Source organism: Mustela erminea, chromosome 11 (genome assembly GCF_009829155.1).
Source record: "Mustela erminea isolate mMusErm1 chromosome 11, mMusErm1.Pri, whole genome shotgun sequence".
Classification (NCBI taxonomy): Eukaryota; Metazoa; Chordata; class Mammalia; order Carnivora; family Mustelidae; genus Mustela; species Mustela erminea.
Window position 1 is genome coordinate 44,314,484 of NC_045624.1, and position 23,104 is coordinate 44,337,587.

The 23,104-nt window shown below is 41.1% G+C and overlaps 1 protein-coding gene across 7 annotated transcripts in view; it reads left to right on the forward strand.

Annotated features, from left to right (window-relative positions):
• Positions 1-23,104, forward strand: part of PDE1C (phosphodiesterase 1C) — a 582,509-nt gene that overhangs the window by 288,147 nt on the left and 271,258 nt on the right. For 3 of the 7 annotated variants that reach the window (XM_032304736.1, XM_032304735.1, XM_032304737.1), the window contains one exon: positions 16,480-16,506. The exons of 3 other annotated variants lie outside the window; for them this stretch is intronic. In XM_032304736.1, coding sequence (XP_032160627.1) covers positions 16,480-16,506 — 27 coding nt within the window. Of the gene's footprint in view, positions 1-16,479; positions 16,507-23,104 lie in introns of those variants that run through there. One more of the 7 variants, XM_032304740.1, reaches the window with a different exon arrangement.

Here is a 23,104-nt window from a genome sequence, read left to right on the forward strand (position 1 = left end):
TCCTTTACGTGTTACAACCTCCGCCCATTGCTCTTTCATGCTTTGTTTCCTTTTTTTTAAAGATTGTATTTAGTTAAGAGAGACAGAGAGAAATTCTGAGAGCATGAGTGGGGAGGTGGGAGAAGGCTGAGGGAGAAGGAGAAGCAGACTTCCAGCTGAGCAGCAAGCCCAGTGGGATCCCCTGGGATCATGACCTAGCTCAAAGCAGATGCTTGACCGACTGAACCACCCAGGCGCCCCCCATGCTTTGTTTCTTTTTTCTTACACATCTCACCACCTGAAAGCTATGTATTTTATTTACTTATTATGTAAACGTATTTTACATGTGTATTTATTTTATTTACTTATTATGTACTTTACTTATTGTGTTTATTGTCTGTCTCCTCCAACTGAAATATAAACTTCATGAGGACATAGTTTTTTGGACTGTGTTGATTGCTGGTGTATCCCTGCACCAGTACTATCTGGTATATAGTAAATTCTCAATACGTATTTGAAATCTAGAGCCTGTTCACATATTTTTCTGGGAAAGAATTGGGAAAACCTTTTTTTTTTTAAAGATATTTATTTATTTATTCGACAGAGATCATAAGTAGGCAGAAAGGCTGGCGGGGTGGGGGCTGGAGCAGGCTCCATGCTGAGCAGAGAGTCTGATGCGGGGCTGGATCCCAAGACCCTGGGATCATGATCTGAGCCAAAGGCAGAGGCTTTAACCCACCCAGATGTTTTGAGGTGGCGTTTGAGCCACCCAGACACCCCTGGGAAAAACACTTAATCTAGCCTTGTAACAACATCAGGATGCTAATAGCACATCGACTATCAGAAATGGGAATTTTAAACACTATCTCCCCCTCTTGAGATTGCAAAACCCTTGCAAGTTTTGATGTTTACTATAATGATGACTCTTATCTCCCTTGAGCAAGGTGCTGAACACCCGTGCATGGAGGCTGACTGTGATTCGAGGCTTGTGGTATTCCTCACTCTCCCTCTGCAGCCCTCCTACCATCTCATACCCACGTTCCTCTAAGCCAGGGGGAAACAAATACTACACACCTGAGCTTTTTAATGATCTTTGCCAAAGGGATGCTGTCTGCTTACGTTTCTGGGAGGAGCCTCTCTCCCCCCCGCCATTTCCGTTTCAGTAGACCTCTGTTGTCCTCCAGTACCATTGTCATACCTCTTCCCTCTGTAGAGATGGTGGAATCTGTAAGAGCCCTTCCCAGTGGTTGTTTTGTCAGGGTATTTTCCAATCAGGGAAAATATGACAAGGGTGGCCCTTTATTCCTCTGGTGATGTCGGGGAACCTCAGGACTGTATAGGTTGGAGTCATGACTTGCACCTTGGGTCCTGATCAAGAGTTTTCCTATTTGCCAGCCTGTTCTATGATGACAAAAAATGTTTCTATACTTTTTTTTTTTTTTTTTTAAATTGAGAGCAAGCCTACAGGTTTCACTGACTCCTTTGGCATTTATTGTCACAATTGTATTTAAGCCATCATGTATTTATTTTGCCCAAGTATAATTAATTTTTTGCTTATGTGACACTATGAAGATGATTTCTTTTGCATTATCTAAAACAATATTGTCATATAAAGGGAGGTAAATGGCTATTAAGGTAACGGACCAGCACAATTGATTTTTTAGTATTCAGTGAGCTTTTTGACTCCCTAGTATGGTAATGGGCCCTGCCTCCCTCTACTCCCTACCCTGGGCTTAGGTATGAGCTCAACGTCCAGGACTAGCCAGTCTTAGGATTTCACCCTAGTGGCAACAGTGGTAGGAGTCAGGTGTGGCAGGGAAACCAAGCAGAAGTGATAGAGTCCTTCATTGAGACTGCTCTCTTGGCTGTTGGGGAGTGCTGCTTTCCCTTCTGGGTTTTCCTGGTGGCTGCCACTGGGTCCACTTCCTACTTCATGGAGAAGACCTTTCTGTGCTAGGGGACAGGAGAACCAACACTCAGAGAAAAGCAGAGGGGAGAACATGTTGTGGAAAGCCCTGGTCTGCTCCCAGAAGCCCCAGTTCCTGCACCTGTTTCTCAGATTCTGGGCTCTCCCAGCAACAGGACGAATCGGGCTGTTTCTGCTTGGGTTGCTTGGAGTTTGATTTGTCTTAAAGAGTCTTCACTAATACCCCATTGAAGCACAGAGAGCTTAAGTGACTCTTCCAAAGATGTGGGGAAAAGCCATAGGCAAAGAAGCCCGCATCTTTGCTTTCATATTTCTTATTTAATTAAGCCCTCTTATGCTGTATTTTCTCTGTACTCATCAGAAATTTTTAATAGTGCCATCAATGTTCAGGCAACATTAGTTTACTCAATTAACATCTACTGAGTGTCTATTATAAGCCAGGCACTTTGATAAGCTCTGGGTGTGCAAAAGCAGATAAGATACCCTCCCTTTGGCCCTTACCAAGCTAGCAGGAGAGACTGAAAGGAGAAGCTGGAAGTGCTGACTATAGTTACAGAGGAATGGGCTCCTCCACCTGGGCTGCCAGAGAAGGTGCTGCAGGCTAGCAGTGAGCTGCAGATTTATTCTAGCAGAGTCCTTAGAGTCACAAGGAAGAAACTTACACGGATCCTTTTCATTCATATCAGCCTTCTGCAAAGATGTGAAGGAGTCTTTTCAAAGATTTGAGGAAAACAAGGAATCCTCTAGTCAGCCCAGAATAAACCAGAATAAATAAGCCCAGAATTCTGAGCTGATTTTATGGAAAATGAGAAAACCTGCTTCTACTTCCTAGGGATATAGCCTGAGTCCTAGTGCCCTTCTCTATGCTCATCTCTCACTGATAATTCCTAAAAGAGGAGGGTGTGTTTGGGTCCATCTGCTGTCCTCTAACATTGAGTTACTGGATAGAAATCTCTCAGGTCACCTCAAAAGGAGTTGGCCCCCAAATTGGTCCCTGGTCCCTCAGGGGGACCTTCCCCTACAAATCAATTTCCAAGAACCTTAGTTACTTTCCTTGAAAGGTAGCTATGTGATGTCCTTTTGCAACGTATCAAGTACAGTATGGAGGGATAGATAGAAGCTAGTGAATGGAGGTAACAGAGTGTGCAAAGTACAGAGGCACAGGAGATATTAGCACGTCAAGGAGGAGTGAGAGATAATGTTGGACAGGAAGGCATGGGCCAGATAGTGAAACATGTAATTTTGAAAAATTTGCTTTTTGTTTTATTCAAAACTATACATGCTTATAATTTAAGGAGATAAGTACTTTAACATGTTTTCCTATGTTGCACATACATAGAAGTGTGTCCCACTCTCCACTTATCTTGCGGAATCTTTTTTATTTTGATACATGTAATTTTAAGGAGTTTACATTTTATCCCTTACCTTATAAGGAACTGTTAAAAGACTTTAAGCTAGAGAATAAAGATTGAGACTTGAATTTTAGGATGGGCTATTCTGGAGGGCAGACTGGTGATGGAATCTGAGGTCTGGAGAGCAGTTGGAGAGGATTCTTGAATTTAGGGTAGTGCCACTTAGTTTTGGAGCAGAGAGATAGAGAGAGAGAGAAGGAGAATTTGGCTTCCAAGTTTGTTTTGGCTTGGATGTCTTAGTGAGTTTGTTGCCATTTGCCTTGTTAGGGGCCATGGAGAGAAGAGCAGGCTTGGATAAAGCAGGATGATAAACTTGGGTTTGGACATGTTGAAATGGAGTTGCCTCTGGGAGATCCACGTAGCTATTGGTGATAGCAGTCTGGAACTGTGGAAAGACCTTTGGCCTGGAGCAGGGGGTCTGAGAGTCATGGTTCTGAGGTAAAGCCTTGCGAACAGATGGCCTAGGGAAGAAGGGCTTCACCCGACTCTCACTAATAAAGCAATGCCAAAAGAATAACCTAAAAACTCTTTACGTCCACCAGATTACATATTTTAGTATATTAATGGGTCCTTCCACTCTCTCATTTAATTAAAAATGTCAAGTGGCTGAGCATATTTTTGGTGAACTCCTATTATATACCAGATACTAGGAGCTTCAGAAGAGATGTAGAAATATCAGGAGTAAAGCCCTGCTCTCAGGAAATTTAGAGTCTAGTTAGAGACAAGATAATTCTTTATACATGTGAGAAGTTAAAAAAAACAATAGAAGTATGCACAGTAACTAATTGCTTATTAAGTGATATTGACACAGGGTCCTAGGGTTCTGAGAAGGAAGACATTCATGTGTGAGGAATTGTTTTTGTCTTTCTCTTCCTACTAAAGATCAAGTAAGTCTCATCTGAATACTTCCTTAGTGTGTATTAAAGGGAGGAAAGAGGTGAATAGAAAAAGGCTAAGTAGGTTCTTACACTTAGAATGAAATTTTCTGTACTTGAATACTAATGCAGTATATTAGCACGTGCTCGCTTGCTTAACATAATTTGGTTGTGCTGACTTATTAGCCAATTACAACTCAGTATTTATCACTTAAGTATTTATTATTTTGACCAAGCTTTACAGCCTCTGTTGGCTGGGAAGCAGCCATAAGCAGAGAGATTTCTGCATTTCTAGTTTGATTTTCTATCTTTAATTTTCTTTGGCTCATAGAAGATGGCTTGGTTCCAGTTTTCCCATACGGGGGGGAAAGTACTCACCTGACCTAACTCATGGTTTTTCAGTAAAAGACTAAGAAAAATAATGGTTGAACATGAGGCCCATAGGTAGTCCATAATGGCTTTAAGAATGGCCATCGCAGTTTCTCATCATAATAAAAAATGAATTCTACAACAAATAAAATACTCTATTCCTAGAGAAAGTGTACTGAGTCCATGGGAAGCTTTGGTATTCTTCAGACTTACTGGAGTGTGCTTTTTTGACAACTCTTATTAAACAAAATAAATGAGGCTTCATGAGTATATGAACATCCAAGATGTTTTTAGGTTGTGAAATAATGAAAAGCTTAAGAGAATTATTCAATCAAGAAGACATAATTTATAATTATAGGTAATGAATTTTATTTATATATTTGAATGAATACACATACACCTATATGCAGGAAAGTCATCCATCACTCATTCACTAAGCAAACACTTTTCCAGGCACTCACCATGCACCGGGCACTAGAGAGTGGGAAGCAAGCTAAAGGCTCCCTCTCTTCAGGGAACATTCAGTCTACTGATGGAAGCAAATATTAAACATGTAATTCCACAAGTAATTATTTACATTGATGAGTGCCACAAAGAACTATAGGGCACTGTGGAAACATGTGAGGGGATGAAACCTTGTCCAAGAATCAAGGAACCCTTCTCTGAGGGAGATTTAAGCTGAGCTATGAAGAACAAGTAGGTATTAGTTAAGGAAAGAGGTAAAGGAGAGTATTCTAAGGTATTCAAAGTCTAGGAAAACATACGCAAAGAGCTAATTGAACATGGAAGCTCTGAAAAAAACAGGAGGGCCAAGTAGCAGTAGCCAAGACTCTATGGAGGTAGGAGGCTCAAGACACAGCTAGAAGGGGATCAGATCTTGCATTTTATTTTACTTATTTAATTTTTCTTTAGCCAAGGCAGCAGAAGAGATGATTTATTATATACTTGTTACATTCAGCCACAAATGAAAACAGAATTAGTCCCAAAAGTCACAGGTCCAGGGCAAAGGACCAAAAGGAATTGTTTTGGTATGAGCAAGGTGGGTCTCTCAAAGGTGGTGATTGTGATCAGATGGTGATGAATATTCTTGATCCATTGAATCAAACTCTAGAAAGTAGGCACGCACTCCAACAATTGGTATTAGTATCCCTTGCCTCTGGCTTTCCTTATCTCTGTTCCTGTGGCTTCTATGGGTCCTTAAGCTATTGGTTTGCTTGGACCTCTGCCTCACTGTCTTCTTTGATGCTTTAGCCTATGCATTGGCTTCTTCCTCTTCTTGGCTCTCATGGTATGGCAATTTCCAAGAAGAGGTGCTAAGGCCAAGAGGCTTCTTTTTTTAGACCAGGGGGTTTTAGCAATGGGAAGCCATTGTAGGTCTGTAGGAATGGATTTGAGAGATTTTTAGGAGATAGACTCAACAGTACTTGGATGTGGAAAATGAGGAAGAATGTGGAATCTAGGATAACTCCCAGGTTTTTTGCTTCATTTCCAGATGCTATTTACTTAGATCAGGACCACTGAGGGGGGCGCAAGATTGCAGGTTTTGTTGTGCATGGGAGCAGAATGAATGGAGATGAGTTCAGTTTTGGACATATTGAATATGAGGGACCTACAAGATGTCCTTGAGGAGATATTGGGAAGGCATGAGCAGTTGGATAAGTGGGTCTGGAGATGAAAGTTCTGGATTGAAGGTATAATGGATAGCCCAACAAAGTAAGAAGGAAAAAAAATGGTATATTTGTATATATACATAGACATACACACAAGAGAACACAGTTTAGTGTGACACCCTAAATGGTCTGACAGAAGGTGCCAGAAGACTGTAAATTTATACGTATTTTCTCATTGGCATTTTTTTTTTTTTTAAATTCAGCATATGGGAAAGGCCAGCTAGCCATGGTGTACATAGCTTTGCTTGGAATCCTTATGTTGACTACTTGGTGCTGTGCTCACCATAACATAGATTTGGAGTAGAGACAGAAACCTGGAGGGTAGGAAGGATCATTCCCAATATTCTAAAGGTAGAAAGAGACCGTGACCCAAGAAGCCAAATGGAATCTAGGCCCTCATTACGGACCTTCTGGGAAAACAGGGCATGAGCCAGGCAGTGAGACCCAAAGTGTGGAGCCCAGCCGCCACCATACAGCCTGTTGAAGGTTGGCTGGATGGGGGTTCTCTGGACTCTGCAGGAGGCCATCCTTTGTCTAGGCTTGCCCAGTGCTACCCTGTGGGGACAATGCTGTCCTAGAGGAGGCCTTTGATGGACACACCAGCTCTCTGTCTCTTGGGGCAGTGCATAGGTCCTGTTGGGGTTCTCACCCTCCATACTACATGTGCCTTGTTCACGGCCCTTTCTCTCTTTAAGGGCTTCCCCAAATGGCCCTCCCTCCCTTCACTTTCATTCTCTTCCAGAGGGACCTAATATTCAAGATTCCCCTGAAGCTTTCCTTGCCTTAAGGCCACCAGAAGAGTGAAAACTTAAACAATCAACATAAGAATGTGTTGGATATTTTGGCTGAAAGTCACTATTGGACATCCAAAGAACATTAAGTTCTGTTTATCCAGATTCCAAACAATCAAAATGCTGAAATAACCAAGACTTTTCCTGTACTCTAGAGACACTCTGAGTAAATCCAGTAGTGAAAGATTAGTTTTTGAAAGCTACTTCCATGTGTGTTTTAGGAATAGTTCAAATTCAGACTAATATCTGACCCTTTTTCCCTCTACCTCTCTGACTCTTATCTAAGAATGACTCTGACAGGTCTTTACCTTTAAAATACCTCCCCCGAAGAATTTTATACTTAGTATACTAGTCCAGGTGGTTGCTATTTGGAAATCCCGTCTGCTAACTATGAGGAACCATAAACACTTTCATGAAGAGAGTCCTGTGTTGCTTATTTGTGAAACAAAAGGATTAATTACTGTCAATTGAAGCCCCATAAATATTGTTTAGAATAGTCATTCTTTCTATAAAACTATGGACTGAAATTAGTCATCGTTTAAAAAAAAAATGAAGGAATTATTCAAAGTACCCGTTTCTTGGAGTCTTTGGATAATTGCAGTAAAGGTTATCCTCAAGGAGAATTTGGTTCCAATGTTCAACTCATTTCCATTGGCAGTAGAAGCTCAAAATGGTCCCTGTGAACGCACCTGCCGCTTAATTTTTTTTTCCCTTTTTTTCCCCTGTATTTTGGATATTGGCCTCATTTCTACCACATTTAAATTGTTGAAATTTACAGAGTCTGTGTCCAGAGAAGAGCCTTATATGGATGATGTTCCTGGGAGAGAAGGTTTCAGAGGAAATAGGAAAGACCTTTGCTCCCCAGGAGCTGGTATATTGGCTTAAATTCCCCTGCTTTCTGCCAGAAGGAGGTTTTGATAAGAGCTGGGAGGAAGGGTCTAAGAGATCAGGGAAGGAATACTAATAGTAGGAATACTATTGGAGTAGATGGGAAAGGCTTGGAAAAATTAGACCAGTCACTGACGTTAAACTTGGCAGAAGATAGAGTTTTTGTTCTGGCTAAATACGTATGGGGAAGAACAAAGTAGGGAGCTGAAGCAACTCCCTGGAGAATTCAAGTTAAAAATTCTACCCCTCCCCTAATTGCAGGGATAGATCTATAAAGAGTAAGATGTTGTCTTAATCCTTTGGATTTATCCCCACTTAGGCAGTGTTGCACAGATATTAAGAAATATTTTTGTTTTCAGCCTTTCTCATTGATGTTTATCTAAACGGGAGCCAGGCGCCCAGGAAAGTGGTCACAAAAACCTCTTCCAGTCCCACCCACGCAGTTTTCTTGTACTTATAACACAGCAAGTGGTTGTAAATGCGTGACCAGAGGGATAAATAACTTGTGCAAAAAAGTACTACCTCGGGGCACCTGTGGCTTAGTGGTTAAGCCTCTGCCTTTGGCTCAGGTCATGATCTCAGGGTCCTGGGATCAAGTCCCATCTGGGGCTCTCTGCCCAGCGGGGAGCCTGCTTTCCCCTCTCTCTCTGTCTGCTGCTCTGCCTACTAGTGATTTCTATCTCTCTGTCAAGTAAACAAATAAAATCTTAAAAAAAAAAAAAGTACTACCTGGACTTCTACAAGCATGATATTTACTTTCTATTTTCTTTCTCGAAAAACCCTTTTCCATATTTTGTTGCTGGTGCCAGTAATTAGCTCACTGCCTCGCTTAAAGCAAGATGGGAATAATGCTTGGTCTGCTCAAAACCCTTGCTTTCCAGAGGAAGATTTCAGCTTTCTTTGGGGAGGGGTCCCATTTGGGGAGCTGTTGGACGGTAATTTGAGTGCTGGAATTTTTAACCCAGGCCCAGGAGAGAAGCAGGCATGCACAAGAGATTTGGATTTCTGTGTCTGGCCAGCTGTCTGCAGGCAGACAAGGGGGCTGGGGAGGGAGAACAAAGAAGAAACACGGCTTTGAGAATGTGGGAGCCTGGGGCACAGTGTGGATTGGCTGTGTGAGTTGGTGCTATTCCATGTGGGGCTTCCTGTGGGGTTGTTCAGTTTGGATTAATCTTTCTCAAAGGTTTCTCCTCTTTCCAGTGTCCAGCCAGCAGTAGGTAGAAATATACTTGTTTCCAGGAATGAGTTAAGAATCGATTGTCTTATTCATAGCTCTGTTTCAGATTAGCATTCTCTCATTCTTCAGATTCACCACCCTTACCCCCAAACCTCACTTCTTCACTTGAATTTGATCTCATCACTTTGGGTTAAACATATTACAATTCTGTACTTTGGGAGTTGCTGACCCTGAGTATGATTTTCCTTTACTAAGAAGGCTAAATGAAAGGGTGTGAGTCTGTGGGACTAATAAAAAAGCGAGCAGAAAGATTTTCTAGAAGATTTACAGAAAAACAACCCTTTCCTAATTATTGGGTGAAAGTGAGTTTATGTCATTTCACTATTTTTTATTTTTTGTATTTCCTTAGATCTTCGGCCAAGCAGGAAAATAGAATCATTGCTTACATGGATTTTTCCTCTGCAGTTTATCAGTTAAGAAATATTTGAACTAGTAAGGGAAGAAAATCCCTCACTTTCTCTAATATCATCTCCCCTTCCCCAATACTCTACAAGAAGGTTCCAGGCAACTGCAATTTATATACACTTTCTTATTGGTGTTTACTTATAAATGAGAAGTGCCATCAAGTAATCAATATACACGTAGCTTTGCAAACCTAGGTTTTAATGTATGCATCATGGAAATGAAATCACTGGTAGGAATAAGAAGATACATACAAGAAACTTCCATTCTTAGCAACATGTAGAGGAGGTTCTACAAATGATTTAAGGCATGTTCAGTAGAAGTTTCCAGATACCCAGTTCTGTTCAGTCTGCCCCCCATATGCCAATGAAAAACAAAACCAGAGGATCAGATGATCATTCAGATCCTTGTTCATTTCATGGATATTTGTGACATTTTATCTTCGTCCACTTTCCCACAGGGAGTTGCATGTGACCTGAACTCCTGAGAACATTAGTGAACTCCACACAGTTAACGGAGTCTTGCTGTGCACTTTGTTTTTTCTGAGTCTGTCCCCCAGTCTCCACTCCCTTGAGGGAACTGAAGACTGAGAACCAAGATTCCCAATGCCGTCTGTGCATTGGAGTGGTAGTGACCTTGGTAGGGTAGGATGGAGACAGGATCTGACGGGATCAGGACCAGAATGAGTCATCCTTGCCTGGAAGCGCGGGAGAACACCGAAGGCAGAGCTTGAGTTCCCACTGTGCATGTTCAGTTGTTGTAAATTCAACTTCCCATACCAGAAAACCTTCTTGTGCCCAACTGGGAGGTATCTTGCTGTCAACTTGGAAACTCAGCACAAGTTTTATTTTTTTTTTAAGCCAGCTTGTTTGAATATTAAGCCTATTTATAAACCTCATTATTGCAGCACCCATATGGCTCTTACTCAAAGATACTCACTTTGAAAAAGTGAAAGACTGCCAGCCAGCCTCTTCATAATTTAACATCAGTGCTTAATCAACTCTCACTTATCCAGGCTATCAGGAATGATTCCCAAATCATCTGTTTGACTTTGGAGTATGTGAAACTTAACATTTGTTTGATTGTGGGCATGCCCATTACATTGGGAATGCCTAACCATCAAAAAGCTAATAAAGCCCTTCAGAAACATCCTCTCTCCCACCTCATTGTTTTCCGGTGCTGTTCCCTTGCAGTCTGTGCTCTGGCCCCAGGCAGGCCCAGGTTTACAGTGGACAGAATCACTCCTTTTACACTTGCTTAGTTTCATCCTTTCTCTCCCTGGCTGAAGCCAAAATGAAACTCAGAGTCTAGAAACCTCTGCTAGATGACACAGCTATGGAGAGCTTTGGGGAACGTTTTTAAACATGGGTGGCAGGAGTCAGTGGTCTTTGCTCTTTGATGATGCTCCTGGCTCAGTTTTCACTTCTTCAGATGTGATCAGCTGTATGTAAATGGACTGAAGCCTTTGGGGGAGATTTTCCAGTTCCTCACTTCCCATTCTGCACACAGACACAGACATACACCAGTCATAGACCCACCCACAGACACACACACATGCACACACCATTTGATAGTTCTTGGGCAATCCATGGTTCCATAGAAACATTCCAGGCTTAAACAGACCCTGATTTTCAGTGAAGACCAGGAATCTTCTAATTTGTCTAAGGGGTAAGTGGATATGGGTCAGTCAGTGCTGGTTATAGTACATTATGTCTCTGCATTGACTTTCAACTTCTGGAGAGTACGTAGGGATTCTTTTTAAGCAACTTACTAGGCTTCAGTTTTTAGGGAATTATTGGTAAAAAGAATCTTTATCAAATGATAACTTTAGATATTTCTAAGGATTGTTTGGTGTCCAGTTCATAAATATCCAGTTTTACTTTTTTTCCCTCCTACCTTCTCAGCAATGGCCCTACTTCAACATTGGAGGGAAGTGTGTAATTCTGCTAGGTTAACTGGGACCACAGAGAGAGTAGGTGGCAAGGTGTATAACCTACAGGGCTTGGGGGGAAAGCTGGACAGAGTTTCAGCTACTCCCCTTCCTAGCAAGACTCAGAATAGCACCTGCTTCCTCTCTGGTTCAGGTGTTCTTAAGGAGAATTGCAAGTATTTAATTTTTTTTTTTTTACCTTTAGAAAGCAATCTACAACTTTTTTTCATTACTTCTTTAATGAATAAAGCCTTTTTATTTCCAAACAGAATTTGGAAACCTACTGAATTGAAATACCATTATTTTTGCAGTACTGTTATTAATACAGTAGCTGACCCTCAAACCCTTCCTTGGTACCCAGCACTGTGCTAAAGGCTCTTTGTTGTTCTTAACACTAGATTCTCACATCACCTTGTGAAGATGTTGTTATTATTGCCCAGCTTTTATAGGTAAGGAGACTGGTGGTTGGGAACCTGACGTCAGTTGCTGAAGGTCACATTGCTTATTGGGCGGAGTAAGTTGGGAGATGGCTTTGAGCTCAGGCAAGGGATCTCAAGCATTGTGCTCTAACGTCTCTCAGAAGAGTGAGGAGGGTGGAACCTGTTCTGGGAAGTTTGCAAAGCAATACTCTAGACCTTCAGGGATGTGGTTTCCTTGGCCCAGCCTTGTGGAGATGACCCACCTCTGCCTGAGTGTGAAGCCCCACTGTCTCCATCTCCCACATGGCCGGCTTTGCCAGATCCCAGGGCATAACAGCTCCCGGTCATTCTTTACTTTTTACAGCAGCTCAGCTCAGCTATGTGAGTCTTGAGATTTGTGATCTGTTGTATCAGGTTCCAAAAAATTGTAAATGTGAAGTAAATTTGAAAAACCAAAACAGAACATTTAAAAACATTCCTTTTGTCTTTCAGGTTATGAATCAGGAATAAATTCTTTCGAATTCTTAAAAACAAAAGGCCAAAAATAAACTGGGTTCTTCTCCAGTTCATTTCCTGCATTTGGAAGGAAAGGACCCAGTTTGTTTTATTGTTGTTGGTTTTGTTTGTTTTTGTCTAGTGTCTAAGTTCCCCTTTGGCACCCTTTGACTTCTTTGCATACCTTTCTTGATTTTCTTTGAAGACCTCAGAGTTTGCTTTCTTTCTCAACCAGCTGAAGGTTCTATATCCTTAGATAAGTTACTTAAAATCTCTGAGCCTCACTTCCATCAAGTGTAAGGTTAGGGAGACCTCCCAGGGTCCGTAGGTGTCAAAGTGAATGAATTTGTATAGTAGGCATGGAACTGAGGAGATGCTCCTCAACTGTGAGGCCTCAGCCTCCTCTCATTGTGTTTCTCCTGTGTGCAGAGAACTATGGCTATGGTAGGCGTCCTCACTGCTCATGGTAAATCATTGCTACACAGAAGGAAAATGAGTAGGAAGAAAGCGTTTTTTGATCAGCTTCTTGACAAATCCACTTGTTCATTCCCTGCTAATGTATTGAGCAGCTGCCACTTGTCAATCACCATGTGAGGAAGGAGAGAAACACCAGCAGGTAGTGGACAAACCATCAATGCCATCAGTGTGACAGATCGTAACTACCTGGAGTGACAAATGCAGAGATGTGGGTGAGCTCTGGCCAATATGGGGCATATAGGGGCACTGTCCAGTCTGGGAGACTGTAGAAGGTTTTCAGGAGGAAGTGATGTCTTGGTTGAGAGCTGAAGGATAAGTAGGGCTCGTTCAGTCCTTGCTGATCCTGCCCAGTCCAAATGATCTGTGAGTTGGATATTGAGTATACTTTCCAAAGAAGTATATTTTCTCTTGTACTTTAAGTGCTGCCATTCAACTCCAGTAGAAGATGACACTGTTTGGATTGGGTCTGTCTTGGTTCTGAAGTGTCCAAATGGGACAAGATGGGAAGAGAGCTCTTCAGGATGATGAAGCCAAAGATGGATTTAGGAAGGTGGGGGAGTAAGTACGAAGAAGGTGGATAGTACTGAAAATCAAATTTTTGGTCTTTCTTTGGGTTTACCAAATGCACAGCCAGTATTTTATATGTGTGAGGGGCAGCTATATATGATTTATTTATTTTGCCAGGAGACACGTTGCATGCCACCCATGTGCCATGTGTTATGTAAGCCCTTGGAGTAGATACACAGATCCATGTAACAGGACCCCTGGCCTGAAGAAGCTCAAAATAAGGGGTAAAGGGATCTAAAATTTTCAGAATGCCTACATGGCAGGCATGTACTTGGCAAATTCAAAACACTCTGTCCTCTGAGATCATTCTTTCTATTTTACAGATGTGGGTACTAAAGCTTAATTTAGAAGAGAGCATGCCTGAGGTCTCACAACTTGGGGGGGCAGGGGTGGGTAGTAGGGTTTTGAACCAAGTCTGTTACATCCCAAAGCCCTATTGTCTTTCCACATAATAGGAGATGAGACAAGGCAATGCAAGAGATAACCCCTTCTCCCAGGTATCATCTTTTTTAAAAAAAGTATACATTGTATTACTTTTCCTACCTTTGTGCTCAGCACTTTTTAGCCTTATGGCCTGCTATCTCCTTCTATATCTGTCTGGGCTGGGCTGATTTGAGGCCACTAGACATACCCTCCTTTCCTGTTTGCCTCATACTTAATGTATTTTTCCTTCTGAAATCCCAGCCATCAACCAGGACTACCTCTTCCACAAAGCTTTCCGAGCCGCCCCCCTTGTGTTGGTTGTTATCATAACATAACACTTTTTAGGTACATATTTTAACTTCCATTTTTAGAATAACGATTCTTTCGGAGAGTGAATTTCAACAGTGCTATTATGAGGATTAGTGATCTATGAAATGCTTGTTACTTGTAGGTGCTGAAAATGGAAGCTCTTCTTATTTTTATCCATCTTTGATTATCTCAGTGCTCCCAGCAGTGACTTTGTATGGTTCTTGGCAAATGCTGGGAGAGTTCTGTGGAAGCCAACAACAAAGGTTGTCTTCTTCTGACCTTTGAAGGTACCCTCTGCTGATAGAATTAGTTGGGCTTCTGGTTCAAAGCCGGGGCATCCATCTGGCCTGACTGCCCCCTTGTCTTTGGTCTTTGCACACTCTCAATGGGTTATTTTTTGATCTTGCCTTAAGAAACTCCTTAGCCCAGTTTAGTAGACAGTAGTCTTAACAAGGGCTAAGGGCACAGGCAGCACCCATAACACACTGTGGTCTATGCCTGTAGATAAATCCTCTGCCCTTGGCTACTGCCTAACAAGTGATTTGTTCCTGCTGACAGGGTCGAGGCACAGTCTTTAGAGGGGGCACAAGACACTCTCTTAGGCACTCGGTAACTGTGGGGAACCACACAAGAATCTGCCTTTGTGGAGCTGACATTCATGAGGGTTATCTCATTTATTTTTTACCATAATGTCTTGAGAGTGGTTCTTTGATTATTCCCACTTTATAGATGAAGAAACTGAGGTTTAGAGGGGTTAAATAACTGGTCTCACACCGTAGAGCTCAGTGCCAGAGGCAAGACTTGAAAGCAGGGAGTTTATTCTAAAGCCCAAGCTTTAACCCACTCTGTTAGTTGACCTTCCTCTCTTTATAGAATATCTTCATATATTTGCAGTCTTATATGTGTATATCTACATATGTGACTGTACACATGTGTAAGATAATAGTAAAAATAGTAAATATAAAAACAGTGATCCATTAATCTATTGCCCTGGGGTCATGGTTATCATTTTGGTGTTTCCTTTCAGATGTATATTTGGTGCATTAGGCAAGATTACCCCGTACATTTTATGTTGCATGCTGTTTCCTTCACTTAACACTCAGCACCATTGTGTATATGTTCATTTGAACAGAGGTGTAACAGATCATAATGATTCTGAATTTGAAAATCTGTGCCCTTTTTAAAAAGCGTGTGACATATAGCTCTATGAGCAAATTAGTGGATTGGCTTCCTGGGTGCAGTGACTGTAATGGGAATGCAGGTGTGGAACTAAGGACAACTGGGATGCACTGCACTTTCTGGAGATGCTGCCAGAAGGATGCATTTTCTTCTCCCAGCACGTTCTTTCCTTGAATCCCCTCCAGTAAAGAGCCTGTTCAAACTCCTTTGAGACACTTCCAAGCCTGCAAAAAATGACACAAACCTGAAAACCATTGAGATAATGGGATAATAAACTTGGTGGCCACTTCCCCTTGAGTGCTACTATGACCTGGGTGAAATAGCTAGGGCTGATGTTATCTATATTTGATAGATTAAGAAACCCTATGCCCAGGAGATTTGTCCAAGGCTGAATAGCAGAAGTAGACTAGAATTCCAGCCACTTCTGCTCCTAGGGAAGTTTCTTCTAGGAACTAACCCACAGCTGCAGAGCCATTAACAAGTTCCTACTGCTGCTCTCACCACTCCTTCTTCTAGACTTTCTCATTGTCCCTTTTCTCCCTTCTTTCTTCTCTGAAGAGCTTGTGTCTGATCTTAAGGCTTAGCTACATGATTACTCATTTTCATTGTAAAAGGCACATCCTTAAAGGGACTTAAGTGCTATATGGTGGAGGTAATAGTAATAATAGTGACAATACAAATAGCTAATGGTTATTGGCCATTTTATATGTGCCAGACAAAAGAAATGTATAGGATCCTGCCCAGTTACTTCTCACTAAACCCATGAACCTAATAAATGGAGGGCTGAGATTTGAAACCTTTAAAACCTGACTTCAACCCAGATTCTGTAGTGCTCTCAAAGGGGAAGAATGAATATAGGAAGGCAGAGCCACTGAGCTCTTGGGATGTTATTTTTTTTTTTTCCCCTTGGGATGCTATTTTTAAGTGTTAAGGCTGGTCATAGGCATCTGACCACAGTATCACACAATAATCCAAAACTTTTAGCTGGGCTTTGAAACCCATAAGCCTCACAGAAAGAACCTCCCGCAGAGTTTTCCCCTTCGTGCCTGTCCCTGCTGAAGTTATCTTTTCTAATTCACTGCCTGCCACAAATTCGTTTCTGATGTGTGTTTATGCTTCTTTTCCTACAGGAGGAAATACAAGAAAACATCCCAGAGGTAAGAGTGTCTTTCTGAGAAGGGAGAGCTTGTTGGTTGAGTCATTTGTGGCACAACTCTTCAGAAGCCTGGCTCACGGTGGACGCTCAGTGTAATGGACAGTCTCTTGGCTCCTCAGCGAGGTGCCTGCTTCATCTTTGGATCACTTCTGCTGCTGTAGTAAACCCTGGTTGTAACATTTAGTGTGGCACCCTGAGTGTCTATCTTCCCGTGAAAATGGATCTGGTGGATGAAAAGGCCTTTTAACTATAGATCTGCCTATAGGAAGTGGTTTTACTGAAATCTTGACCAGAGAGGGCCTGGGCTGGGAGGTGCGGAAGCTTTATGGATGGGAGCACCAAAGTATCTTTAAGTATTTGAATTCTCCTTTGCCTGCAATTCCTATTTGCCTCATTCTCTGATAAAATGCTGTTGAGCTCAAAGCATAGGTACAAATTCCTTTAAGGGCACTAATGGTCTTTTTTTTTTTTTAAACCATAGAAAAGGTAATTTAAAGTAGAATATCATCTTTTATCATCCTCCATTACTTCATGTTATTGAGAAGAGTTGGGAAAGCACATTCCAAAGAAATAGAGTTGCTCAGATCTTTTGTTTGCCAAGCGTTAGAAGCCCAGAGTTCAGACTAAAAGGCTAGTGTCTGCTTTTCATTGATTGTATTTGATTTTGGTATTATGACATTAAACAGATTATATTCAGATAAAAAAAAATCCCACCAATGAAATTAAAATCTGCCAGTCGGTTTCAGCAATGGTAGTTTCAGTCGGATGACCATTTTAATCTTACCTTTTCTCTTGAGCATCATCTCAAGGCAGAGAGTCCTGTTCTGTGGTTTCCAAATAAAGTCAATAATCCACAGTAGTGTTGTTACCGTTTGATATACAGTGTAGAGGTGCACACATCGTTGAGAGAAGATGAATACAACCTTAGGGTTTCCTGGCAGTTGCTATACTTTTCTAAATATAGTGAGCTTACACAGATGGCTAAATAATTCTGTCTTGTTCAGGTTCATTGGGTTCAGGGTAGTAATTGCATGTGAACCACTGAACAGGATGTAAATTAATCACTCAGATTAGAGGGCGTAATAGTCATCAGTAGTAAAAGGTAATTTATCATTTTTACATGTAGTTAACCTGGGGTATGAAATATTTCAAAGTTGCTTCAATTTTATTTGAAAAGAGATAAATAGACAGGTTAGAGGAGTTTAACAAGAGAGCCGCTCCAACCTGTCAAGTTTCAAATTACTATGTCGATTATTTTTGAAAGCACATTTTTGCATATCTTACATGAATGCTGTCGCATTTTTTATTATGTCAATATAATAAAAAAATAGACTGTCTTGTCCCAGCTTCACTGAAGTCATGCAAAGTGCAATTAGTAGAGCGTTGGTTTGGGCTCTTCTATTTTAAATCACATACATATTTCCTATGAAACTGATACATGTCTGCTAATCTCTCATTGATTACAAACCATCTCTAAACTTCTGGCTTGAAACAGCCGTTTTATTCTGCTTACAGTGATATGGGTCAGGAATTTAGGAAGGACTTGGCTGAGTGGTTTGAACCTGGCGCAGCTGGAGTGGGCTGCAGCTACTGGAGATAGAGGGTCCACTTCCAAGATTGCTTCTTCACGCATGTGGGCAGAGACTTGGTGCTCTTTGTTTCTTTCTTTCTTTGCACGTGGCTTTTATCCTCCAGCCTGGAGCTTGGGCTTCTCAGTGCATGGTGGTCTCAGGGTGGTTGCACTTTTTGCTGCCTTCCTAGGCCCTATGTGTTCCAACAGACAGGAAGTGGAAGATGCTGGTCTCTTCATTACAACTTGGGCACAGAAACTGGGGCAGTGTCACTTCTGCTGTATTTTATTGGTGAAAGTATTACAGAACCCACTCAGATTCAAGAGAAGGGGACATAGATTATAGCTCTTGATGGAAGGGTGGTTAAAAAAGTTGAGACCATCTTCATTTACCAAACCTGTAGCCTTTATCAGAATGATCTTGCTTGAGAACTTTTCTGGGGATCTGTAAATTTGGATGAAGTGGATACCTCGTTTGGTAAATGGTAGACACTTTTAAAGATGTCTTGATATCTCTGTCAGATGCTGGTCTGTTTGAACATACCCTTGTCTACTTGGTGATTCATTTGGACTGAGGGGAGCTGTGATTCCTTTTTCATGTTGGGGCAAACATACTAGTATAAACTCAATAGGCTACTTGAATGCTAAGTGTCGTTATTTGACTTCAGTTAATAATTAGATAAAGCCGGTGGCTTCACGTAGGGAAACTAAAAGTTATATTAAAAAGCTTTAGATCTCATAGGTTTGCTTTGGACATTAGGAGAAAGAGAGTCCAAGATACAAAAATAATCTACCTTTGTTTAAACTTCTTGTGCTGGGCTTCATTTCATTTCGCTTATGTATTTATTCACCTTTCAAAGCCGTGTTAAAGAAAAAACAAATCCTCTGGCTTTCAAAGTCATCGTCATCCTACTATACAGCTCAATTGAGGAAGGTATCGTGCTTTAAATATTTTATCAAGTACTAGGCAGATTTCAGTAGCCCAAGAGTATGTTATGATAGTGATTCTTCTGAATATCACTGTTAATATTAAAGGAAATGTACTAATTTCTTCCAAGGCCAGAATTTCAACCAAAAGAACGATGTTATAAAAACCCTTGACTGGGTTAGCAAGGGCACCAGTAAGTAGAAGATAAGATTCTCCCTGCACAGAAGCCCTTACTGGATTAGGCTTTACATCAACGCAATTAAGGGGAGCCATCCTTTTGCCTTGTGATTGAGTCTTGTCCTAGAGGGCCAGTCATTCCAAGAGATTTGTTGAAGTGGTGACATGGTAATTTGACAGCTAGAGAGGATTACCCAGGAGAACTGCTTCCCCCTAAAATTCTCATCAGGTTGTTTTTAAATAGCAGCAACTTCAAGTTATCAGGTCTGGCTCTGAGAAGTTTGTATCTTTGAGAAAGAATGCCAGATCATGTACAAAATAATCACAAATACCTAGAAATAATCTAATACTTCTGGGCTGCCACTAAAGAAAGGATTTGCTATCAGAGATGGTGTTGTAAGCTGAATCTATGTTAGAAGTGTTTGCAGCACACCCACACACATACGCACACTCACACCTCTATTTTAGTGTGCCTGGAAATGCTGTGGTTGGCCAGCATAATCAGAGGCAGAGGTACAAATAATGACTTATCTACAAACCTCAAGGACCTCTGCAGACTCATGTGCAGTTTTCATGTCTGGACTATGGAAATACTTAGATCAGAATGGTGAGGAGTAGGAGTTTTAAGCCAAATCAGGTAGTGAAAACTTCATTAGAATAAAGGTTTTTGATTTATCAGGTATAAATTCTAGGTTGGTGGGTGGGTTTGTTGGTTGCTTGGTAGATTGTGAAATCTTAGTTAAGTTTAGATAGAGTAAGAAGTTCTGGTTCTGACTATATCTGATTTACTCATTTTATAAATCTAGACATTTCTGTGATGAGATAACTCTCTGATAGTCTAATTAGATTGATAGTCACATGTATATAAGTTTTGACTCCCCCAAAACTTAACTACTAATAGCTTATACTGTTGGCTGCAAACCTTACCAATAATATAGTCAATCAACACCTATTTTATATGTTATATATAGTATATGCTGTATTTTTAACTTAAACTGAGAGAAAAGAAAATGTTATTGAGAAAGTTATAAGGAAAGAAAAACACATTTATAGTACTGTATTTAACTAAAATAAAAAGATCTGTGTGTAAGCAGACATGTGCAACTCAAACTTGTGTTCTTCAAGGGTCATCTGTACAAGAAATTGCCTGTGAATTGTGACGAGAGAGGTACATGGTTTTGTAGTTAAGACATATGTGAAAAGCAAAATAGAATGTGGTACATGCTATAATAGATCTGAATATTGAAGGTCATTGGGAACAACTGGGTCATTTGGGAAGGTATTTACATTATTTTATACTCTTCTCTCACTAGACCACAAAGAGGGCTATACTGTTGCTTCTTATTCATGGTGCTTGGAAGTATGGGCCTATTAAAGTCTAATAGGATAGCTGAGAATTGTTTCTCTCTGTTTTCTCCATGTTTTCATTTATCTTAAAGCTGTATGTTTTGCTGGTTCTTTAGGCTTTCTCTCAAAGGGGCAAATGTCTCAAAAACATTCTGGACATTAGGAGGAACACAGCCCAGGATAAAAACATGTGGAGATAATTGGTTAAGTGGATATCGCACATGCAGTTAACAGAGTGGCCTCTATCTGTTGCCAGGCAAAATAAGGAGTTATTTTTTCCTCCAAGTGTCTAATGCCTGCTTTCACTTGAATTTTTATGTGACTTAGTAATCACATTTGATAAGGCCAATAATTGATTAAATCCAGCGAATGATTCCCTTAGTCAGGTCTGCCTGTGCTGTCACGAATCAGCATGCTTAATGAGTCATCAGCAGAACCACCACCTTTGCTGTTAAGAATAGATTGTCGTGTGTGTGTGGTGGGGGTGGGGTGGGGTGACAGAGGTGGGTGGGAAGTGGATCTTACCCTCTGGGAAGGATGCCTTCAAAGCTATTATATCCTTGTATGAGCAAGTGTATCTTCTGCTGAGCTGTGCCCCTTTCTCATTCTGGGACATAGTAAGACTCATTGGTGAATTCTGAAGCTCTTTCAGCATCGCAGACATAAAATCAGTGGTGTCTCTTATCCAGTGAAAAATGACAGTCAGTTGAAGGGGACATAGGATAAAGCAAGGCACATAGTTTAGCATACTTATGAGTGACCAATTTTGCATACTACTACTTACTTAGTAGTGTTGATATTTAGAGCCTGAGTATTAGTAGTAAAATCAGACAAGGGAAACTTCTAAGTGGCAAAGTCCTTTGAAAAATATTTTCCTGTATTTGTGATGAACTATGAAATTCTCAAGAGTAGTAAGGACATGTGCATCAGCTGTGAGAATATGTCCAATTTACATTCCAAGATTGCCAGCTGAGTCGAATTGACTTTCCAGTGAAGCTACACCAGACAGAGCAGCAAAGTCATTTGGTTAGAGCACAGATCACAGATGGACACTGAGATTTAACCACAAAGAAGAACACCCAATGCAGTTAACATGGAAAATGGCCTACAGGTATTGAAATTTCAGGTGAAACACAACCCGGGGAGAAAGGGGGGCGGTGATGGAAGGTCTATATAGATAGTTTGGTCAGAGGTCAGGGTCACTCTCCTACTGTAACATCAGGAGCCTGGGGAGCACAGGTGCAGGGATCTCGAGCCAGAGAGGTGGTGTAGGTGTAGCAGGAGTTAGGAACTAGGTGTAGGGAGAGAGGGTGCTGAGGTACAGTAAGTAGCTCAGACACTGAGTCTGAGTAGTGTAGCTAGATACTAGTAGCAGTAATGACTTTGTCGTTGAGCTGCTGTTTTCTGAGCCAAGAGGATCATCTAGGCACAATTCAGTCTTCATTTCTCTTCCATCCTCGTGTCTGATAATTACTACCATTCTCCCACTTGCCAAAGATTAATACTTTTGAGTCACTTCATATGAGCTTCTGTTGTGGTGTTTCTCCAACTTTAACTTTTGGTTCTTCTCCTTCCCCCATGTTAAACAGGTCTCTGACAGGTTGTTATGGGCTTTTCCTTCTCACTATTTTCATTCTCATGATCTTGCTCCCGTCTCATTACTCATCTCTTAAAGAGTATTGAATGACTTTTCCTAACCACTCTCTTTACTCTGGTTTCTTCATTTCATTACGCATACCCATGTCTGATTAATCTTTCCACAGTGTCTCTGATGTGCTGTTTCAACAGCAACAGCAACAGCACACCTCCATTAGCTTTCTTTTGACTAATAAAAGCTGTCTTCTGGTTTAGGATTTTAAGGGTTTCTACAACTGCATCTACCTCACTTTCCTGCGTTGTCTCTGTTACTCCCTTCTGTTCCTTCTAAGTTCCAGTCAAGCTGAACTCCTTACTGACTGCCATCTTTGCCTTGCGTTTTCTGTCGTCCTTCCTTCATTCATAACTTTCTGCTATTTTAAATGTTCTCATTTTTACCTGTTGAAAGCCCGTGTTTTCTTGGAGATCCAATTCGAAAGTCATTTCTTTCCATGGAGCTTCTTAGATCTTTCCACCTAAAAGAGATCTTGCTCTTCTAGTTATTGCTGGTCTAATTCTGTATGCAAGAAATAGCTGGGTGCGGGTCATTCTTCTTGGCACTAGTGTGATTTTTTTTGAGAAGGGAATATGCTCCCCAAAAGCATGGTGCATTGGACATGATTGGTATTTGTTAAGTGTGGGTTGGCTTTATGAGTGAATCAGGTTGATATCCTCTGTATATTTTTACCTTATGGAATTGTGGGTAAATAACCAGAATTACCAAGTGGAATTGTGGGTAAATAACCTCAGATTGATGAATGACTCATACTTACAAGTGGCTTTGCAGATCACCATATATTCCCACATCCAGACTCTCATTTAGTTCTCACACTGGCTAGAGTGGAGTCCTCTGAGGTCAGCAAGCTAGATGGCATGCATGGTCAAGAACCAGAAAGTGTTTAATTGCTTGGATCATCGACTCTGCTTTTCTCTTCTATATGA